Source organism: Ceratotherium simum, chromosome 3 (genome assembly GCF_057802395.1).
Source record: "Ceratotherium simum simum isolate JZ-2026a chromosome 3, ASM5780239v1, whole genome shotgun sequence".
NCBI lineage: Eukaryota > Metazoa > Chordata > Mammalia > Perissodactyla > Rhinocerotidae > Ceratotherium > Ceratotherium simum.
In genome coordinates, this window is record NC_141902.1 from 94,088,917 (window position 1) to 94,102,474 (window position 13,558).

General features: G+C 47.9%; 1 protein-coding gene across 2 annotated transcripts; it reads right to left on the minus strand.

The window, feature by feature from the left end:
- Nucleotides 1-554: 554 nt before the first annotated feature.
- On the minus strand, nucleotides 555-12,887 carry WDR73 (WD repeat domain 73). 2 transcript variants are annotated; one of them, XM_004432022.3, is made up of 8 exons: nucleotides 12,771-12,887; nucleotides 12,179-12,246; nucleotides 11,773-11,861; nucleotides 10,205-10,293; nucleotides 9,536-9,600; nucleotides 3,272-3,436; nucleotides 2,552-2,917; nucleotides 555-1,475 (listed from the first exon to the last, which is right to left on the minus strand). In XM_004432022.3, the coding sequence occupies exons 1-8, from the start codon at nucleotides 12,809-12,811 to the stop codon at nucleotides 1,240-1,242; spliced, it is 1,119 nt and encodes a 372-aa protein (XP_004432079.1). In that variant the 5' UTR covers nucleotides 12,812-12,887; the 3' UTR covers nucleotides 555-1,239. The 2 variants fall into 2 exon arrangements, with proteins under 2 accessions (XP_004432079.1, XP_087285114.1); XM_087428988.1 differs by lacking the exon at nucleotides 12,771-12,887 and adding an exon at nucleotides 12,358-12,762.
- Between the last annotated feature and the right edge of the window lie 671 nt (nucleotides 12,888-13,558).

Consider the following 13,558-nt stretch of genomic DNA (forward strand, 5'->3'; position numbering starts at 1 on the left):
ACTTTTAAATGTATGAAGAGCCTCAACTTCACACCTAAGAGAAATGCAGACTAAATCTACAAGAAATGATTTTTCATTTATCAGACTGGCAAAGGTCAAAAAACCACTAGTTGACTTTGTTGGTGGGCAGGAGAGACAGACCCATGACTGTTGGCATCATAAAATGGCACAATCTCCACGAGGGCACTTTGGCAGTATTTATAAAACCTAAAAACGCACATACCCTCCGCCTTAGAAATTTACCCTACATGGGCCAGCCCGGTGGCATAGCGGTTAAGTGCGCGCGCTCCGCTTCAGTGGCCCAGGGTTCGCAGATTCGGATCCTGGGTGCACACCAACGCATCGCTTGTCAAGCCATGCTGTGGTGGCATCCTATATGAAGTAGAGGAAGATGGGTAGGATGTTAGCTCAGGGCCAATGGTCCTCAGGGAAAAAGAGGAGGATTGGTATTGGATGTTAGCTCAGGGCTGATCTTCCTCACAAAAAAAAGAAAGAAAGAAAGAAATTTACCCTATAGACACACTGTTCATGGGTACAAAAGTTGTTTCACACTATTTGTAATAGCAAAAGATTAGAAAATTTTAATTGTCATTTAACAGGTGATTGGATACATAAACTATGGTTCAACTGAACAATGGCACATTGTACAACTGGGAGAGAGAACCACGGTGCTCCTTTGTACCTTCTGAACTATGGATCACGCAACCTCTGTCAGCTGTACAAAGCAATAACGTTTTAAAATTTGGCAATCTGGTAGGTAAAAATGGCATAATCTTGCTTTAATTGCTATTTCCTTCATTGCTACTGGGGTTGACTTTTCATGTTAATTGTCGCTTATCCATTTTCAGTTCTGTAAAAAAGTTCACAAAACATGTTTACATTTGTTACCTCATCCGATTCTCACTGATATTGTGATTACAGACAGGGATAAAACACTAATATTTTACACTTAGGGGAAATGAGGTTCCCAGATCTAACAGGACCTACCAAATATTTATTGTGCCATGCATCCTACCAGTTATTTTTTAATATATTACTTCTAATTTTCCCAACAACCCTGCGAGGTATTACTAGTCTCATTTTGCAAATAAAGAAACTGGGACTAAGAGAAGCTAGTTAACTTGCCCAAGGCTGTACAGCTGGTAACAGGGACCTGTGGTCACTTGAGTCCTAAATCAGAACCTTTGCTATGCAGCAGCTCCTCCTCTTCCTAGAGGCCGGGGCAGAAAGACACTGGTGTCAGCCAGAGGCACCGAGGTCCACCCAGTCCCACACGTGCAGAGAGGCATCACTTGCTGCCGATAACAAAGTCCTTGGCTTTTGCGGGTGCCAGGTATGGGTAGTGACCAGTGGAGCAGTGTCTATCCCATTGCCATCTAGGAAGACATGACCTCTGTGAGTGAAGAGAGGTTCTACTTGGCCCCCCATTCCATGCCAAGACGTGACATTGTAGACCTGGACTGTCCCATCAAAACCTGAGGAAGAAGAAGACAAGACAAGATTGACACTGAATCGCTAAAATAATTTTCATAATTTGTTCTATGGCACCAAAACAAGCCATAGGATGAGGAATCAAACAGTAACAAGACATTTGAAGGCCAACTTAAGAGCATGTGACATCGCCTTCAGTGTGCGCAGCTGAAGACTCTGTGAGGCACGCAACGATGGGTATCCGCTGTGCATCTCTCACGTGCCAGGCCTGAGGCTAACCCTGGACACGCATTCTCTCTTTTAATCCTCACGACTGTATGAAGTAGGTATTACTATCTTCCCCACAAAACCAAGGCTTAAGAGACTTTTTCAAACCTTTTCCACTTGCCCCAAATTCTAATCCCTCCACATCTGGGTTCCTCTCAGCGGATGGCCTTGTCTCCTACTTGATGGGGGAAACAGAATCCTTTAGAGAGGAACACTCTCATGTCCCCCCACGACCTACCTAGACCCACACTCACTCCATCCTGCTGTCTTCCTGTGACCAAAGAGCCAACCCCTCCACCCAGGCTTGGTTCTTCTCTTCTGCTCTTTCTGGATTCTGCCATTATCAATGATCCTTTCTTGCTCTCTCAAGTATTCTCTCAACCTCTCCCCCCTCAATGGAACTTTCCCATGGGCTTTTAGATACCCTCATTAAATACCCTCATTCAAATGGATACTGCCAGGCCAGACCCAGGAGCCTGCTGACCTAGCTGGCTTGCTGTAATTGGAAAACCATGTGGACTGAGACACACCCTTGAGATCTATCACCTCTTTCCAGTACGGCCCCATGGCTGTCCTAGTGTCTTACCATCTGTAGCCCTCTCTACCAATCTCAGCACTGAATTCCTGCTGGGATAGGAAAGGCCTGCCACCAATGTGTGGAAGTTCAGTAGCCAGAATGGGGAAGGGCCTGCTACTGAAGAACCTGGAGAACTAATCTGGAGCTTCTCTGTGAGCAACTTTAACTTCTGGGGCCAGATTTATAATGGGGCTATACAGGCTTCTTCTTGAGCACCCTATAGTCACCTGGAAGACAGAGATTAAATAACAGACACAAAATCCTGCTCAGCAGTACCTGAAATGGCCAGGCAGTTGTCCAAGCCTGGAGCCCAAGTCACTCGCAGCAGCTCTGGGTCAGGGCTAGGCGTGGACACTGGGCACTGGACTGAGCTTACAGGATGGGAGAGATCTCGGTGGTCAAGAAGACAGAGCTGCCCATCTGAGCCGAGGCTGGCAATGCTGCATCCATGGCCCTGGCCCCTGCCCCCAACTTCTGCACACCACCTCCCTCCACCAGACCCAGGGCAGGAGCTGAGACTCTCTGACGGAGCCCACTTCTGGCGGGTGTCGACGAGCCCCAACCGGCCCGAGGCACAGCAGAAGGCAAAGGTGTCTGCATCCAGGACCTGCAGGCTACTTAGCTCGTCACTGTCACTGACACCTGGAAGATGACAGCAAAAGAGAAAAGCTGTCAGATGGGTCTGGCGATTTGGTGGGGCTGGCTGGTCACAAGTCCCTTCCTCTAGGAAGCTTCCCACCCAGCCCCAAGAAGAATGAACCACACCTCTCCTCTCCCACTCATCTCTCCATATTACTAGCTGGTGGGTGCTGGGCCCAAGGACTGCCTCCTGCAACCCCAGAACAGGAGGCCCTTGAGGCCAGGGCTCGCTTCTCATTCCTCTTGTTTCCCCAGCGTCTGGCACACAGGGTTGAATTCAGTTTCAAACATGACTGAGTAGGGCTGGGAGGCGGATGGTGGCCAGAGGAGCCAGCAAGGGGTGAACTGCTGCAGTACCTGAGGTGTATGTGGTCTTCTGGGATTCCAGATCCACAATCTTCAGACTGCTGAGCCTCGCCCCATGGAGGACTCCAGGTGCCACTGACGAGAAGATGGCCACTCTAGGCCAGAGATGCCCCTCTTTCTCGTGCACAGCAATGGTGCCGACAGCCTTGATAACATCTGAGCGAGAGTGGAAGAGGCTAAAATCCAGGATGTTAACGACCGTTTGAAACATGACATGGTGAAGGCCAGCCAGCCTTCCCCTGTACATTTAGGAGGTCAAGAAGAAAGGGAGCTGAGAGTTGGCAGGAGTGGATGTGGAGACATAAACACTCTGCATTATGTTCACATTTTGAAACTGTCAGAAGTGCTTTAATTTCTTTATAACTTGTCTTATAAACTGTTTTGCAAATGAGAGATAATGAATCACAGCAGCCATCTCAAAACGCCAAAAGCAGTTCTGGCTTTTTATAGTGTTGTGGAGAAGCAATAAAGGAAAAGGAAAGAACATGCTGATGATGTCATTTACACCTTAGGTGAAAATAACAGGCACAGAGTTCATAAACTACTATTATTTCTTCAAAAACATGTTCTACAACCTCAGACAATGTGCTGAAGCCCAGCAGGGAAAGGCTGTTGTCTTCAATCGTGTACTGGGCAAGAAGGTCCCCGTCTCTTTTACACTGAACGGAAGAAAGATGTATTTGACCTCAAGTTGAATCAAACTTGACTCTTCTTTGTTCGCCTCGGCCTGCGTGCTTAGCAGGCAGTTCTCGTCTCTGCATTCTACATTTGAGGCTTCTCTTAATAGAAGCCATTTATAACATAGTTCAGAACAAGTAGTCTGCTGTGCAAACTACTCAAAGGGAGATGCATATTTTCCATTTTATATTTTCTTGCTCCAAGAGGGGGCTCATTATTTGGTTTACACATTCTCTAAAGAAAATGGAAATCTATATTTTTTTTAATTCTCAAGGATAGGTAAAAGTCAGAAGGAGGAAGGAATGGATGAGAGAAGGAACACTGACACGGCTTATCAAGCAAGCATGCAGCAGCACGGTCCCTCAAGAGAGCTCACACACGAGGAGTGCACAGAGGGATGTGTCTGGGCTGGGCAAGAAGGCCGAGGACCCTTGAGTCCTGCTCCCAAAGCCCAAAGACTCTCCTCGCACGTCATCCAGACTTGCTGAACGTAGCTGCTCCCACCACAGGGGCAGCAGAGCTGGTCTCTGGGGAGTGCTAATGAGGCTGTGACTCAAACTCGCTCGGCAGAGCCTGCCTGACTCTCCTGGGCCACACTCAAGTGGCTCCCTCCTCCCTTTCCACAGACTCTTGAGGAGCCTGGAATGGATTCCCCAGGACCTGCTGCTCTGAGCCAGGGGATGGTTCTCAGATGTCCCCAGATAGGGGGAAGGAGGCGGCCAAGGGAAAGCCTGCAACGACCTATTTCAAAGAGGCTGTGGAAAACTCAGGCTCCAGGGCCTGACTGGAGAGCTGCTCTATAATTACAAGAGGAAAGGAATGCAGGTTTCCTACTCCTCCTCTCTCTAGTCAGGGGTAAAATGCCCTCCTCTAGGAAATCCACACCATATTTACCAAACCAGCCCCAAACTGAAAAGAGAAACTACTACGAAATCAAAGCAAAAGACACAGCGAGGCACCTCCAACAACTCCAAGGGCAATAAAAGAAAGAAGGTTGTGTCTGAAGATTAAACCAACACAGAAAGGGTCAGAGTAGAGGTAGGCACACTCCGTAAGGAGTCAGAATGGCTCCGAAACCTGTGACACTGAGCAAATGTACGAACACGTCTGAAGGAAAGTGGTGTCCACAAGACGGGGCTGTTCAACCATGGAGGCAGAGAAAACGTTGGAGCCCCTCCAGGGCAGACGGAGCCACACCAGACTAAATATTTAACTTCAAAGTGGAAGCAGCTGGTGACCTTCAACTGAGCCCTTCAGATATGTATTCATCCAACTCAATGGTTTCCACAGCCCTGGAGCTGAGAGCAGAGGCCTCAGGCACTGCCCCAGGGGCTTGGACAGCAACACGGCCCAGGCAGCAATGCCTTCACAAGGTTCATCCTTTCTGCCTAAGAGAGCCTACGCAACATGATTTGGAAACCTCTGAGCTAATTCCTCTTGTTTTGCTTATGTTTATCACGCAGCCTTTGATAAGGTCAGGTCTTCTATAGGCAAAGATTAAGGACCTGGAATATTCTACCTTTACAGATACTTATTTTTTCATTATAAACTAATAAAATGCATTCTGATTTATACAGCAGTCCTATGAGTCTGGGGAGTGTGTCAGCCTCTATAAACAGATTAGATTTGTTCTGGATGTGCTGACAAAATCAGGTTTCTGAGACACCAAAGCTGTGGGTCAAAACCTGGAGCTCAGAAAATTCACCAAGATATGCTATGCTTTTAGGCTTCTCGGGAAACAGCTGGCCAGCCTTCCCCAGGCTCTGGAATATTCTGCACTAGTATCTAGGGGAAGATAACTCTATCATAAGATTTCCTACTCCCATATGAGTGTCAGAGCAAGCCCCCAGGCCATTAGCTGCCCTATGCCTGGGGCTACAGGTTCTTTAAAGCACCCGCACCCCAGGCACTGTCAGGACAAAAGGAAGCTCCAAGGCACCTACTAACCAAGTGCTGAGTAAGACTCCCCTCCCCCTCATTTTTAAACCACTGCTGTCCCAGACAGCCTATTTTTAGGTAAAGATAAAAAACAATTACAAGGTACTGGCGTAAGGACAGTTATAGATCAATGGAACAGAACTGAGAGTCCAGAAATAAATCTTTATATTTATGGTCAATTGATTTTCAACGAAGGCACCAAGGCAAATCAATGGAGAAAGGTAAGGCTTTTTGACAGAAGTGCTGGGACAACTGGATATTCACATGCAAAAAGACGAACTTACACCCTTATCTCATACACAAAAGTTACTCTAAAGAGATCATAGACTTAAATGTTGGAGCTAAAACAATAAATCTTTTTTTTTTTTAATTTTTTTTTTTAATTTTATTGATTTTTTTTTTCCCCCAAAGCCCCAGTAGACAGTTGTATGTCATAGCTGCACATCCTTCTAGTTGCTGTATGTGGGACGCGGCCTCAGCATGGCCGGACAAGCGGTGCGTCGGTGCGTGCCCGGGATCCGAACCCGGGCCACCAGCAGCGAAGGGCGCGCACTTAACTGCTAAGCCACGGGGCGGGTCCTAAAACAATAAACCTTTTGGGGAAAAAAACATAGGGGAAAATCTATGGATTAAAGATTTCTTAGATATGACACCAAAAGTACACTCCATAAGAGAAAACATTGATAAACTGGACCTATCAAAATTTAAAGCTTTTATGCTTCAAAGGACAGTATTAAGAAAATGAAAAGACAAGTAACAGACTGGGGGAAAATATTAGCAAAACACATATCTGAAAAATAACTTGTATCCAGAATGTGCAAAGAACTCTTACAACTCAATAAAGACAAAAAAGTCAATCAAAAAACGGGCAAAATATTTGATAAAATATGGGGCCGGCCCGGTGGCGCAAGCGGTTGGGTGCGCACGCTCCGCTGCGGCGGCCCGGGGTTCGCTGGTTCGGATCCCGGGTGCGCACCGACGCACTGCTTTGGCAAGCCATGCTGTGGCGGCGTCCCATATAAAGTGGAGGAGGATGGGCACGGATGTTAGCCCAGGGCCGTCTTCCTCGGCAAAAAAAGAGGAGGATTGGCGGATGTTAGCACAGGGCTGATCTCCTCACCAAAAAAAAAAAAAAAAAAAAATTTGATAAAATATAAGCCCCAAGAAAGCACAGAACATCTATGTTTTTGCTTGCTGCTGTAACCCTGGAACCTTGCCCAATGCTTGACACATTGGAAGCACACAATGAATATTTGTTGACTGAATGATGAGATGTTAGCTACTGCTACAAATAACAGTAATAATAATATTTATTATTATAAATTATAAAAAGATCTCGTTGATAGATCTACCTTCAGGAACCAGCTCTAAGCAAAATGGTGGCAAAGACCACGTTGCTGGTCAGTAAACACCCTACCACCTTTTTTCAGAGCCCCTACATCTATGCTGAGATCAATTATTATTATCTAACCATAGTTACCACCAGGCATGGCTATGAGCAGACTCTGAAGTCAAACTAGACCTAAGTCTTGCTTCTGCTATTATCTTAGTGACTCTGAACAAGTTTGCCTCTCTGGGAGAGTCTGCTCTCAGACTCATGAGAATTTAATGAGCTCATGCACACAAAGTGCTTAGTACACGGCCTGGAATATAACATGCACTCATTAATATTACTGTCACATCTTACAGATTGTTGGTTGATCTGAACAAGTATCTATTAAAATATACAGTGAAATCAGAATATCCTGTGACAGCATACTGCCTCAGCCTGCTGGAGGGAAAAAACAACAACAAAACTCCCTCATGATGATTTGAATAGGCATTTCACCAAAGAAGATAGGTCAATGGCTAATAGGCACATGAAAAGATGCTCAACATTATTAGTCATTGGGGAAGTGCAAATGATAGCCACAATGATATACAATTTCACACCCATTAGGATGGCTTTAATAAAACAGACAGACAACAAGTGTTGGTGAGGACACAGAGAAATAGGAACCCTCATACACTGCAGGTGGGAATGCAAATGATGAAGCCATTTTGAAAAACAGTTTGGAAGTTTCTTAAGTGTCTATCCAAGAGAAATGAAAACATATGTCCACACACAGACTTGTACATGAATGTTCTTAGTGGCCTTATTCATAACAGCCAAAAATCAGATTCCTCAACTGGTAAATGGATAGACAAATGTGGTACTTCTAAACAGTGAAATACTATTCAGTTATAAAAAGGAAACAACTACTGATATGTGCTATGCCATGGCAGACCTCAAAAGCATTATGCTAAGTGAAAGAAGCCAGATACAAGAGGCCACATATTCTATGATTCCATTGATATGAAATGTCTAGAAAAGGCAAATCTATTAGAGACAGAAAGTAGATTAGTGGTTGCCTGGGGCAGGGTGTGGGCATGGGGATTAACAGTAAATGGCATGGTGGATCTTACTGGGGTTATGAAAATGTTCTAAAAGTGACTTATAGTGATGGTTACACAACTTGCTAAATTTACTAAAAACCACTGAACTGTACACTTAAAATGGGAAGCAACAACAAAGGAAAGCCCATAGGGTCAGTGACCTCACAAGGCAAATGAGCATAAACCTGGTCTTTCTGCAGCAGGAAAGCTTGGGGAGACGCCAACAGCCGCTGGCCAGTTTCTGGGAAGGACCTAACTGAGGTGGTGTGGTGACTGGGGCAGAGGATCACACAAGCAAGGGGGCAGTTCCCAGAGAGGAGGCCGGTGCCTCTGAGGCACACGTCCACGCTGGCCAACAATGCTCTAACTGATGGAGGGATGCAAGGGGCTGGGGCAGGGCTGCATGTTCTGTGCCTGTTTGATGGGGAAACTGTAAATCCACTGCTGGAGGGAACACTGTCCCCCACGAGGGAACTCCCCTGCAGTCCCAGAGGGAACAGGACTAACACTTCCTGCTCCTTTCCCCTGCTCCCCTGTTGGGGAGCAGAGCGACTTCTGAGTGGGAGACTGGGCAGCCCAGCCTCTTACTCACTATTTCCTTCCCTGAAACTAGCATGCCTACAAAGACAGGTGACCTCCCTGCTGCCTCCTCCTCCAAGAAGTGAGCTCACCTGAGGAGCCCTAGCTCTGCCCTCATCTCTGCCCCTGCCTGGGGGAGAGGCCCGTTGTTCACAAGGTGTTCTGCCTATGACTGGGTTGGTAAACTCAACTCCTGAAACAAGGGGGCCGGCCCTGTGGTGTAGCGGTTAAGTGCACGTGCTCCACTGCTGGCGGCCCGGGTTCGGATCCCAGACATGCACCGACACACCGCTTGTCAGGCCATGCTGTGGCGGCATCCCATATAAAGTAGAGGAAGATCGGCACGGATGTTAGCTCAGGGCCAGTCTTCTTCAGCAAAAAGAGGAGGATTGGCATGGATGTTAGCTCAGGGCTGATCTTCCTCACAAAAAAAAAAAAAACTCCTGAAACAAGTTACAGGAAGCTCCACTTGGGGCTTGTGCGCCATGCTGCGGTTGCTAATCCATCTTTGCCTGCATTCAAGTAGATACTGCATTTTAATTCCCACCTGGCTGAGTCAACTTCTTAACTGGCTCAGATTAGGGGGTAGGGGTGTGAATCAGGCTTTCTTACAACTCCAACCCCCATCAAGTCAAATTCACTCACCACTGTCCTCTGCGACCTGCCACACCTGCAGGTAACAACCTGGAAGGCCACTGGTCACCAGCAACCTATTCAGGATGGATAGGAGATCTCAGTCCAGACAGTGGGGAGCTCACCACACCCCCTCAGCCTTTCCCCTCTTCAGCCCTCAGCTTGGGATTCTCCGTATCAGGAAAGCTCAGAGCAGGAAGGGATCAAGACTAGTCACCCTCATCTAACGGATGAGGGGCAGGCTCACTCCTCTTTGGGGACAGGCCCACCGCTCCTGGTGAGTCACGGGACGGAGCCCAGGCTTCCACGTGGCATGACGTGTCCTAGAGGACACCAGCACGGAGCCTGAACACACAACCCCGACCCAGTGACTCTCAGCCTCTGCCAATTGAGCTATTAGCCCCACCATCAGTCTCCGGGAAACCAAGAGCAACCTTCTTCTCTATATCTATTCCCCAGAGCAACTCCAGCAATCCACGGGTTACATTAGTCGAAAGGTCTATGAGACCACAAAGCCACTGAGAGATGGTGTCCTTGTGTTCCAGATCTCTCTGTGTGCGTGTGTGCTCATGTATGCTCATGTGCTAGGGGGGTAGGGGTGGTGATAAAGAGGCAGGATACCTCTGTCATTTCCAGCCACTCTACCCTGAGCAGAAGGTCTGGGTCCAGACCTGACCATACCTGGTGTCTGGCACGTGCTTCAGATCAAAGACAGACCTGTCTGAAAATCCTCCATGGCGTACCTTAAAATCTCTTTCTGGGAATAAGCCCTAAAAGACAAAGAGGGGGCCAATCAGGTAGAGCCTGCTCTCCAAAGGAACATTCCAGCCGCGCTCTAGGTAAGGAGCTAGATCCCGGCCAGGCAGGAAGCCCTGGAAGCCTCTCAGCTGGCAACAGACGCTTCTCCCTGCACGCCTCAGTGCGCTGCTATTTGTAAACACTGATCTCAGCTGCCTACATAGACGGCTTCCTTTCTTCCCTGCACTTTCAAACCCTTTTCCTAACCCATCCCCAGCCCCTTTCACTAGAGCACAAGTGGGATACTCCAGGCCTTCTGAGAGGACTCACAGAGGCTTAACAGCCTCATCAAACAAAGCTGGAATGTATCAGCCAACTAACACATCCCCATTCCTCCCCCCACCGCCCACTAGAAGTCAGATGGGTTCTTCCAGCAATAAAAATATAACAACTACCAATTACCCAGTGTTCACTGTGTCAGGCACTGTGTTTAGTGCTTTATCGACTTTATCACGCTGGATTCCTACAACCACCCTGTGATGTAGGTACTATAATTACCTCTATTCTAAAATGACAAAACTAAGGCACAGGGAGCTTAAACAACTTTTCTAAGGTCACACAGGAATTATGTTGCAGATCTAAACCCAAGTCCGTGTAGCTACAGTCCATGCTCTTAGCCACTAGACTACTATCTCCACGTGAGGAACCACAGGCAGGGAAAAGGAGGTGGCCATAAGAGAAAAGAGGAAAAGCCAGTGGTCCCCATCTCTCATCAAGGCTCAGTCTGGGCAAGCTCCTGGCTCAAGATGGAGCAGTGGGGATGGGAGGATCAAGGGCACTAGGTAGGAAATGTGCCAGGCTGCCCTAGCAGATGAGTCTGAATGATTCTATAGCAACATTAGGCAGCTGTCAACTCTTTTCCTCTTTTTTGGGGGAAAATATAAAGGTTTATTATTATAAGACCTGGAAATTACACAGCACACCTGGGGCCACGTATCAAGGTCTCAGGTAGAGAGAGAGAGAACTCTTTTCTTCTTGACACAATCTCTTCTCTTGGCTTCAGAAACACTAACCTTTTCTGAGACTCCTACTTCAAAGACTACTCCTTCTTAGCATTCCTTGTGGGCTCATCTTCCTCTACCCATTCTTTAAGTGTATTCCCTGAGGTTCTGTCTTTAGCCATTTCTCCTCTTATTCCTTACACACTATACATTCATCTTAACCATTCTAAGGGCTTCAACAACTGTCTATACCCTAATGGTTCCCTAAATCTATTTTTAATAAAATAAAATTGACCTCTTCCTCCAGCAGCCCTCTGTAAATCACGGGACATTTTGTAGCACTTACCTCTGTGCATGTCTGCCTCCCTCTATTAGACTAAAGGGCAGGCCCAGTGCCTGTCACTCTTTCTAGTATCCAGGACAATATCCAGTAGACAATAGGGGCTCCATAAAGGTTTAACACATGAGTAAAAGTAGATACATACACTCAGCATTTGTATTTCCAGTTACCTGGTTTTCGTTTACAGAAAGTCTGAGAGGTAATATCAGATGAAGAATCTCATTTTTTTTCTGGCTTTCATAGCCAGCAACAAAGACTCCTGGAAAAAGAAGCAGAAGTAGCTGTGACAAACTGCTAAAAAGATGCTGGATCATGGCTAGATCTAGAAACTCCGTCAAATCCTCCAAAGCAAAGATAAATTCCTTTGCCATTGGTATGCGGCCTTGTATTGGGGGATGGAAGAAATCTAGATCTTAAAAGAGGAATGTAAGTGCTGCCTGGACACGAAATTGCTACCAGTGACTAAGAGGCCCTCAGGCTCCCAGAAGAGTGGGTTGAGTCCCTGTGGGCTGAGCTCCTGAGTCCCAGTCCCGGAGTGGGAGTCCACCTCCTTCAGGGCCAGGAAGGGCATATTACCTTTGTCACCAATCCATTCAAGGACCCGAGTGGCTTCTGAAAGGTCGAATGCATGGAAATCCTGGTACCTACATGACAGGAACACAGTCACACGGTGCACGGCACTTTACAGCTGCTAAAGAACAGAGATGGCAGCAGGGTTTGGTGGTTGGGGGCCCAGGGTCTGGAGTCAGGCAGACCTGGAATCAAGTCTTGTTACACATTTTATCCCCTGTGTGACAGGCCAGGCACAATTTCCCGGAGCCTCGATCCTCATCTGTAAAATAGAACTCTCAGGGTACCCAGACTTCCCAAGGGTGATGCGAGGAATCAACGAGATAATCTGTGTTCAGGGTTGAACTCAGACGCTTGCGCAAAATAACTGGTCCCTTATGTTATTATTATCTTTCACAAGCACTGCTCTTACTAGAACCTCACACGACTTGCGCACACAGGAAGGTGCCATTGCCCAGACGCGGGAGCCGAGGGCCCGCCCCGCGGCCAGCGCCGGTCCAACCCACACCAGGATTCCACGCGCGCTCCACCCCGCACCCGTCCGCCCACCAGACCGGCTCCAGGCCTGGATCCCACATTCCAGGCCCACACAATTTACAAGCGCAAGGATTCCACCAGCCAGTCCTCCGCGGACTCCATGGCAACGGTCGCTTCCGGTACCCCACTTCCGCCTCTGAATCCTCCTGAACAGGCGCAGCCCTCTCGCGAGAAGTGGGCGCGGCCTGCTCTGACACGAAGGGCGTGGTCTCCCGCCAGGGGGCGGGGCAGAGAGGTGCTTGATCGCGGCTGCAGACGCGCTCTGCCCTCGCCGGGCGGGGTCCGGGGTTCTCCGGGCAGGAGCTCCAGGAAAAATGACGTAAAATCAGGGATTCCCAGGATGTCAGCTCCAAGAGGGCCTGAGGGACCACATACCTGCCCATTTTACGACCGGGTATTTGCAGATCAGGGGGCCAAGGCCAGTAGGACGCCCCGTTAAATTCGAATTTTAGATAAACGAATAATTTTTTCGTATATGTTACGTCCATGCAATATTTAGGGCATCTCGTACGAAAAAATTATTCATTGTTTTTCTGAAATTCGAATTTAACTGGGTGTCCTGTATTTTTACTTGCTAACTCTGGCAACCTCACCCAAGGCCAGAGGAGAGAGGAAGCGGACAGCGGGGTCTGGAGCCCAGCCCGGCTCTCTCCCTTGTACACGCTGGGCACTCTCCTCAAAGCTGCGCGTGAAGAAGAAATGAGATGGGGTAAGCGAAGCCCCGCTGTGGAGTGTAGGCAGCTCCCTTTACAGGCGAGGAAACATGAGGCTTGCCTGTGCCAGTAGGTGGCAGAGCGAGAGTAGAACCCAGCACCTGGCACAGGACCTGGCATACAGCAGGCATGGAGT